This window comes from Kryptolebias marmoratus, linkage group LG3 (genome assembly GCF_001649575.2).
Source record: "Kryptolebias marmoratus isolate JLee-2015 linkage group LG3, ASM164957v2, whole genome shotgun sequence".
In the NCBI taxonomy this organism is placed as follows: Eukaryota; Metazoa; Chordata; class Actinopteri; order Cyprinodontiformes; family Rivulidae; genus Kryptolebias; species Kryptolebias marmoratus.
Window position 1 is genome coordinate 27,051,951 of NC_051432.1, and position 9,487 is coordinate 27,061,437.

Here is a 9,487-nt window from a genome sequence, read left to right on the forward strand (position 1 = left end):
GCAGCAAGATTCTAGATAAAGCAGAAAAAGGCTAGCTAAAAGTAGCAGAATTGAAGCTAAATCTAGCAAACGTCTAGCTAAAAGCTATGTGTTGCAAATACCTAACTGAAAGCTGAAAGGATTGAAGCTAGTAGCTGAAAGTAGCAAAATGTTAGCTAAACGCAAAAATGCAAGCTAAAAGAAGCAAAAGGCTAGCTCAAAGCTAAAGGTAACATAAACCTGATTAAAAAAATAGAAAGGGTTGGCTAAAATGTAAAAATAACAAAATGGTAGAAAAATGGTAGAGCCAGTTTGCTGAAGCAGATAAAAAAAGTTTTTGGAGGAACTGAAGAGATCTTAATGTAATTATATGTGAAAAATATTTGTAAATAAAGTGAAAGATTTAAAAAAAATATAAAAGTTAAAAACTCACCGAAGGTGTGATGGTTCCTCCTGCAGACTCACCTGAGGGTTGAGTTTTAATTTTATTTATTTTTTACAATTTTATGCACTGACCATAATAAACTACTTCCATCTTTTTAGTTAATTATTCTAATATTAAATATTTAATTTGAACATTTATTGTTGTTGTTTCATGAGTAACATCCTGTTCTGCTTTTGTTTCAAAATAAGAGGCTAAAACAGTTTGTTTTCCAGCCGCTAGAGGGCACCAAACCTACATAAATAAGATTTTTTTTTTTAAAGAAATCTGCTTCAAAACATAATGTGTTTCCCATTTGCCAAAAAGGTTGCCCTTTTTCATGTTGTGGATGTTCCTTCATGGTGTAAATGTTTATATTCCTTTAATAATCGTGTGTTTGAAGCAGCTGGGCAGCAATCCTTTGATATTTTACGCAGAAGTAACGCAGGGAAACAGCAGATAAAGTCAGTCCAAGGTAATTAAACATCCATGTCTCGGTGTGTGTTTGGGAGACAGCTCGGGCCTTGCTCCGCTGTTATCTGGTGGCCTCCAACTCCTCCACCAACACAATGGCTGCAACACCACATTTATCACGCTGACACCAAACACACTTTCCTCCCTATCACTCTGCACCACCTCATCCCACGTTCCCGCGCTCCTCTCCACATTTCTGCAGCTTATTTCCCTCTGAGAGGATGGAGGGGAATGATTCCTTTAACTCATCTCCTTCTCTTTGTGACACATCATTTGTTGCTCTGATTTGTGTCCATAAATGTGCCTGAAGAGTGTGTGTGTGTGTGTGTGTGTGGCCACGGGAGGAAGCAGGTTTTTATTCAGTCTGCACTGCTGATGATTTGTCAAAAAATGAAGACATTTATGCCCTTTTGGTGGAAATATATAATACAGTCCAGTACTTACTGAGTACGTAACTAGTACCTGATACTCACTGGGTTGTACCTGGTACCAAGTACTTACCAGGTATATGCCGGATACCAGGTACATGCTTGGTACTAACAGGGTACAGACCAGGACACGCACCTGGTATTTACAGAGTACTTAGCATGTACATAACTGCTACTTACTGGGTAAATAACCAGTGCATACCTGCTAGAAGGTGCTTACCAGGTATATACCAGATACTTATTGGTTACATTTTTGCCAGGTGTGCACCAGGTCTATATCTGGTACTACCAGGGTACACACCTGGAATTTGCAGAGTATTTACCACGTATATAACCAATACTTTCTGGGTTTTAGAGTTGCTTTTGAATCACAATGAATGGATGCGTACTGGTATCTCATTTGGTGACTCTATGTTGTTTTTGTGACTTTTTAATTTTGTGGTTTTTAGATGTAAACACTTTAAACTGCCATATTGATGAAATGTGCTAAATAAATAAACTTGACTTGTACTTACTAGATACATACTTGGTACTTCCAAGGTGCATAGTAGGTTCTTACTAGGTACATACCTGGTAGAAGGTGCTTACTGGGTATATACCAGATACTTATTGGGTAGATTCTTGCCAGGTATGCACCAGGTTTATATCTGGTACTAACAGGGTACACACTTGGTATTTGCAGAGTATTTACCAGGTACATAACCAATACTTTCTGGGTAAATAGCAGGCACATACCTGGTACTTACTACGTTGTACCTGGTACCAAGTACTTACATGCTTGGGACTAACAGGGTGCAGAACAGGACACGCACCTGGTATTTACAGAGTACTTAGCATGTACGTAACTGGTACTTCCAAGGTGCATCCTAGGTTCTTACTGGGTTTATATCAGATACTTATTGGGTACATTTTTGCCAGGTATGCACCTGGTTTATATCTGGTACTAACAGAGTACACACCTGGTATTTGCAGAGTTTTTACCAGGTACATAACCAATACTTTCTGGGTAAATAGTTGGTACATGCCTGGTACTTATTGGGTACACACCAGGTTCTTACCTGGTACATACCTGGTACATACCTGGTACATACCTGGGCAGAGATTTCTGATTTCACGGCTGATGAGGCGCTAACTACCAGAGACTAATTTAACAGAAAATGACCGGACTACCCCTTTAACTCGGGTTTTAATTTGGGCCACGCTGGCCTGACCTCTCCAAAGGGCTGAAACCGTTTCCTGTTGACCTTGTCTTGACCCGTTTGCTGGTTGGAGTTGGACATCTGTCTTTTGTCGACGCAACACGGGACGCCGAAGCCAGAACCGCTCAGATAGATGGCGGCGGCCTTCGTGGTGACCCTTTGACCCCTCGACGATCCTCGGAAAAGGCGATTGTGATACGAAGCTCAAACACGGAGGGTCACAGCTCTTCCAACGTGAGCGAATGAAACAATTCAGAGACGGATTGAAGGAGGGAAGGAAACGAGTTTAAAGCTGATAATTCTTCAGCTTCCAGGCTGCAGAGAGCATCAACAGCTGTTCTACTTTTTCACACCTCTAATAAACACCTCAGCATCACCTCCTCTGGAGACTTCAGGGCTTCTGAATGGGAGAAAAACACCCTCAGCAGGAGCTCCTCTCCTCCACCCCATCGTCTTATCCCGTCCTTCATCCTTCCTCTTCCTCTCTTCTCTGTCCAAGGTGGCGTCGCTGCTGAGCATGAGTAATGATGCTGTCATCTCGGCGAGCCTCCATTTATCACTGTCAGAGCAGGAGGGAGCGGGGACGGAGGCGAGGGGGAAACCGAGGGATGAGGAAGAGGAGGACGGTGCTGGTTCTGGTTCTGTGTGAGGTCCGTCTTCATCAAAAAACAGGCGATAATGTTTCTTTTTTTACATGTGGCTGTCTGTATGTTAGTAAAATATCTCATGAACCACAGGATGGACTTCAGTGGAACTCACTGGATGCAATTCAAGATGGCTGCTACAGCTAATCGACCTTAGTCAACACGCACTGCGAGCGTGAAACTGCACATTAATGATGTAAAGAAACCCAGAAAACAGAAACTTTTCTTTAATATGACCAGCGAGAACATTCTCTCTTTATTGTATCTTTTTGAAAAAAGAAAAAAAAAAAGAAAAAGAACAAAAAAAAAAAAAAAAAAAAAATCATATCCTGACATGAAATTTTTTTTGTTAACATTTCATTATTCTGTACAGGATAAAAAGAAGTAAGCACTGCTTAAGAATGAATCAAATCTTAAAGTTGAAAAATAAAAATAATAAANGCACATTAATGATGTAAAGAAACCCAGAAAACAGAAACTTTTCTTTAATATGACCAGCGAGAACATTCTCTCTTTATTGTATCTTTTTGAAAAAAAAAAAAAAAAAAAAAAAAAAAAAAAAAAAAAAAAAAAAAAAAGAAAGTGTTTTTTTTAATTTTCTTTTGTTAACATTTCATTATTCTGTACAGGATAAAAAGAAGTAAGCACTGCTTAAGAATGAATCAAATCTTAAAGTTGAAAAATAAAAATAATAAAAATTAAAAAAAGAGAGGAGGTTTACAATACAAATTAGTAGTAAGACATTGTCTGAAGTGCAATGGCATAGCTCAGATGGGTTAAAAGTGAAACCGAAAAAAACCCCAAAACCTTGAAAATAAAAATACTTCTCTATTTTCCAACAAACAGTAATTTCTTTACAGAGTAGAGACTGTAATATCTGATGTATTTAAACCTGTAAAAACATATTTACAAATAGCCATTATCTTTTATATACTTTTTCTCATAATCACATATATGTCAGCACCAGTAAAAATAAGAATAAAATAAAACGAAGAACATCAACAACAACAGCTTTTGTTAAAATGTTGTCTACAGACTTGGTCCCGGTACGTGATATTTGGAGGAAGCTTCCTTTTTTTTCTGCCTGAATCGGATCTCGAGCTCTCAGTTAAAAAAACAAACCAACCAACACCAAACTAAATAAAAAATAAAATAAAATTAAAAAAAGACGGATGGACGCCGAGGAGTTTTTGTTTCCTGGTTCCACTTTAAGAGTCGCTGGTCTCCAAGCTTCCTGCTTTTTACCGAACCCGAGTCCGCCGAGGTCCTTTCCTGCTCACATTTAGACTCAACGACTCAAAAAAGGAGGCAGGTTTTTAAACGATTCCACCGATTTCAGCTGATTTAAAAACTAAACCGAAGATTGGAAGGAGGGCTGAAACACGCAGAGCCTCACAGGACGATGAGTTTAAAGGGTCGGATTATTCAACAACCAACAGGAGGACGGGCAAGAAAGATAGTTTACACAGAAGAAGGCTTTTTTGGTTTTGTTGTCAATGTCGTCGTCATGGAAACACTCTCGATTAAAGATTACAAAACATTGAAGAGATGTCAACAAGAGCTACTGTATTAAAACCTACTTAACAGTTTCATGACCCAATATTGAAGATGGTGAATAAAGAGCAGTTTTATTCTAGATACAGCTTCAGACACGAAAATGAAGGAACTATTTATTTATTTTTTTTTGTAAATCACTCTTTTAGTCAAATCTACGGAGCTCAGGAAGTGCCAGGGACAAAAAAAAATAAATAAATACTGGTCGAGGAAATCATTTTCGCTCCAGATTCTTCAAACTGTAAATGTTTTCAAGTCATTTTCACTGTTAGAAAACAAAAAAAATGGAACATTTTAGGTTTATTAGCTAAAGCAGGACTAATAGGCAAAGATGGGCGATAATGTTTTTGCCCCCATCTGTTTTCATTTGTCTGGACGACCCAAAAAAACCCGAACTCATTCACTGAAACTGTGAGAACTAGAAACTAGTTGAACACCTACAACTGATTAGCTTAATGGAGTCAACGTAATTCAAGATGGCCGCCACAGCAACCGTCTCAGTCAGTTTTCCAGATATGGAGCTTAAATTCAGGGCGGCAGCTGCTGAGATCCGTCCGAGCTCAAACAGACGGGGCGGGCGCTTAAGGGTCAGGATCTTTGTTTAAAACTTTGGCATGCAAGGCGGCGGGCGATATGCATTCACGGCCTGGTTTAGTTTAGTGTTTTAATCAGTCAGCGGATTTCCTCGACCTTTGTTTCTTCTTCTGCACCTGGCACTCCGTAACACTGGAACAGACACGATTTCAAAACAAACAAAAATCTGATTTAAACCGTTTTCCTCTTTTTTTATCAAATGACAAAAATTCTTGTTGCAGATAAAACATGGCAACAAACACAACAAAGCAGGTGGGCTTTAGGTTGAAGCCACTTGTGGTGCTTGATTACATTCGTGCCCCGTGATCTTCCTGCTTCCTGTCAGCCTGATGGATGGGACACCGCTCGTGTCACACAGACAGAAGGTTTCATGTAATATTAGCTCTGGAAGCCGCCTCTCACAGCCGTGCACGCTCCCCGGGCTGATGCTTGTTTGTTCGCCGGTGTGCACGTGCACGCCTTTTCAGTCCAAGCGCTTGCTTTAGCTGCCTGTTCTCGCCCTCCCCATCTCGCTTGCCTTTCACTCTTTGTCTCCCTCTTCATGCAGACCCATCATCCAGTGCGACAACGCAGGAAATGAACCCCCCTCTCCCTCCCTGCTTCAAATAAAAAAAAGAAAGAAAGAAAGCCACCCGGGTCGGTTGCCTAGCAAAAGCACAAGAGGGCAGACTGTGCTTGTGTTGCACAATAAAGGAACATTGGTTTTTTTTCTGTTGTGATTTGCACAATTTAAGCAGATAAAGGAGAGTTGAGAGGAAGGATGAGAAAAACTGAAGAGGAGAGTAAGAGGGAGGCTGATTTACGGAAAACTAAACACAACCGCAAATTTAGTGAATAAAAACAGAATGCAACACATTTCATTTGCAGCGGAACGTAGCAAACACACCAAATGTTCAAACTAAGAAATTGTACCATTTCTTTCTTTTTAAAAAAGGTCATTTTAGATATTATGGCAGCAGCACATCTCCAAAAAGTCCAGACCAGAGCAACAAAGGGCTGTAAAAGTAAGAGGCGTGAATCAGAAACAGCTGGAGGAGCTTTTTTACAACTAATTAGGTTAATTAGGAACAGGTCAGTAAGAGGACCGGGGATAAAAAAAGCATTTTAGAGAGAAGTAAAGATGGGCAGAGGTTCACCAGTCTGAAAAAAGTGGAACAATTTCAGATTAATGTTCCTCATCAGGAAAACTGGGACGACTTTAAACATCCCATCATCTACAGTTCATAATGTCACCAACAGATCTCTGAGAAAACATCTGCTTCCATCCAGATGACGTGTTTTTCAGGGAAGGAAGGCTTTAAATATTAAATATTATATTTACATTCTGCATGGCTTCATAGGCTGAAGCGTCCGGCTGCTGACCCGCAGTCCAGACCTCTCAAACTTTAGACACCAAAATCCAGCAGAGAAGAGTCAGGACTGTTGAACAGCACAATGGGACAACATTCCCTCTAAAACCTCCAGCAGCTGCTCTCCTCAGGTCCAGAAGGAGATGCTCCACGGAGGGAAACATGGATCCGACTCAACGTTTTCCAGACGTGTTGCTGCCATCAAACTCAAAATGACCTTATAGTTCCCTGAACATGATACGCTTTCTTAGTTTCGACATGTTTACCATGTTCTATTGTGAGTTCAGTACAAGTTTATGAGATTTGGAAACTGTTGCATCCTCTTTTAAATGCATTTTACACAACGGCCCAACTTTGAAGCTGGCGTTGTAAATGGAGGGTTCAAATATAAAAAACAAAAACAAACTGGGAGCACTGAGTTTGATTACAAGAGACCTGCAGCACGGAGCTGGGTGGTGCCGTCTTGAGAACCAGATTTCCTTTTCCTTCATGAGTTTGTGGTTTTTAATCAGCTTGAGTTCAAAGTGCTGCGACGCAGACGGAGCTCGCTTCCAAACACTGCGACAGATTTGTTTCATTGTGAAAAAGAGAAACTAATGAAGCACACCTCTTAATCTCTATACTGTTTTTTTCCGTTAATATGCAGGACGTATGAGAGCTCTTTCCAATCAAACACACACACACACACACACACACACACACACACACACCAACATACAAACAAACACAGAGAACATAAGAACACAGGAACTCATTTGAAACCTTTCTCATGTTTTACCAGTTCTCATCTTCAGATCCTTTCGGTTTTATTTTCTCAGGTTCTGTCCGACCACAAGGTTCAGTTCTGTCAGGGAAAACTTTCCCCATTGGCTATTGGTTCTGGAAAAGTTCGTCCATCCAACCATCGCTCGAGTCCAGCTCCGCCCCCGAGCCGTCGCCCAACCCAAAGGCTCCCCCACCCGAGGGCCCGCCCCCATATCCATAAGACGACATGTCCTGATTGGCTGTCCTTTGGTAGCCCTGTGGCTGACCTCCAACTCCAACTCCCCCTGGTCCGTAGGGTCCACCTCCTCCTCCTCCTGCGCCGATTCCTGGGCCTCCAGGGCCCGGTCCAAACCCCCCCATCCCAGACATCCCCTGACCCATCATGCCCTGGGTCATCCCCTGGTTCATGAGCATGGGTCGGGGCTGGTTGGTCCTGGGCTGACCACCCATGTGAGGGCCCATCATGGGGCTGCCCATCCCCGCCGCCGGGTTGCCCACCCTGGGGTCGATGCCCTGACTCGCCTGTCCGGGTCCTGGAAAGTGTTGCTTGGCCATGCGTGGCGGCTGTCCCGGCTGCATGCCGTAACCCTGGGAGGAACTGAACCCCACCATGTCTCCTCCCCCTCCTGTAGTCCTTCCCACTCCTCCTCCCATGGCCTGCAGACTCTGTCCTTGTTGCTGCGGCCAGCCGCCAGCCGCCATCCCCCCGCCACCTCCTCCAGCTCCCAGCATGCTTTGCAGTCTCTGAGTTTGGGCTTTGGCGGTGGGAGGGCCTTTGAGCGGCTGCTGGGACATGGAGGTCATCATTAGGCTCTGTGTTCCGTAGCCCCCAGTTCCACCGCTCCCAGGGCCCCCAGGCATACCTCCCAAGCCAGGACCTGCACCTGCCTGACGGGGCGGCCCCCCAGCGGGGTTGTGCTGCGGTGGAAGACCCATAGAGGCTTGGACGCTTTGGTTCTGGTGCTGCTGCTGGTGGATCATGGTGGGATTGAGTCCGTAAAGGGAACCCTGGTTGGACACCTGGGTGCCATAGGGCAGTCCCATGTCGGTCTGGGGTCCCACAGAGCCTCCTTGGCCCTGAACAGAATTCATCTGGACCATCTGCTGCTGGCTATGCTGCTGTTGCTGCAGGAGACGGGAGGTCCGAATGCTTTGCAGAGGCTGACTCCTGGACGCCAGATCCTGGGGAGGACCTAAGAATGAAAATGAAGTGGCGTTAAAACAAGAAAACAGGTATTCTGTAGGGAGATCTAACAAATCAACACTGAGGGAATAATTTATGTTTCAAGACAAAACACGGTTCACCGCAGCATTTAACAAACCCAAGCACCAGCTTATTTTCTGACTTCGTCCTACTAGATGCAAAGCAGAAGAGCTGAGGAGATTTGCAAGCAGTGTCTCTAAATCCTCTAATAAACCCACTTCTGACAACATTTCACTAATCCCCCACCTCATATCTCCAACTGGAAGTGTAACAGAGGAGTGAGAACAAAGTGGATGATACACTCCAGGCTCACGAGGAGAAAAAGTGAGCCGATTTGGAGGCAACCTGACTCTGAAAAAAACCATGAAAAACCTTAAAAATTCTGCTGATCAACTGTAATATTCTCAGAAATTGTACAAAGTCAGGTTTAAAACGTATATTCTAAAGTTTTATGTATTAAAAACAGATGTAAAACAGAAAATATGACACAATGTCTTTATTTATTTGTGAATTTGAGCCAATCTCCTGACGGAACAGCTTGTAGAACCGACACTATCAGCAACGACTCAGGTGTGGTTTTCTGTGGGACTTTATCAGTGTCTCACATGGTTGTTGAGGACTGTTGTCCCGTTCTTGTCTGATGGAGTCCTGGCTCTTCTTTCCTGGATGTTTTGGTTTGAAATGTGTCAAAGCTTTGGAGGTCTGGACCAGGGCCATGGCTACCATCGAGGACACCGAGGTCCGGACCTCAGTGTTTTATAAAAACATGAATCCAAACAAGGCTTTTGAACGGCGTGGTTCTCTGCGTAGCTCCACCAGTTTCCTGTAGGAGGCGCTGCAACTGTGTGCAGCTGCAGCCAAACTCAATGTCTACGA

At 43.0% G+C, this 9,487-nt stretch overlaps 1 protein-coding gene across 1 annotated transcript in view; it reads right to left on the bottom strand.

Moving 5' to 3' along the window:
• Positions 1-4,696: 4,696 nt before the first annotated feature.
• Positions 4,697-9,487, bottom strand: part of maml3 (mastermind-like transcriptional coactivator 3) — a 109,708-nt gene continuing 104,917 nt past the window's right edge. Inside the window, exon 6 of the mRNA XM_017432481.2 lies at positions 4,697-8,600. Within this exon, the coding sequence (XP_017287970.1) occupies positions 7,513-8,600 (1,088 nt within the window). The 3' untranslated portion in view covers positions 4,697-7,512. The remainder of the gene's footprint in view (positions 8,601-9,487) is intronic.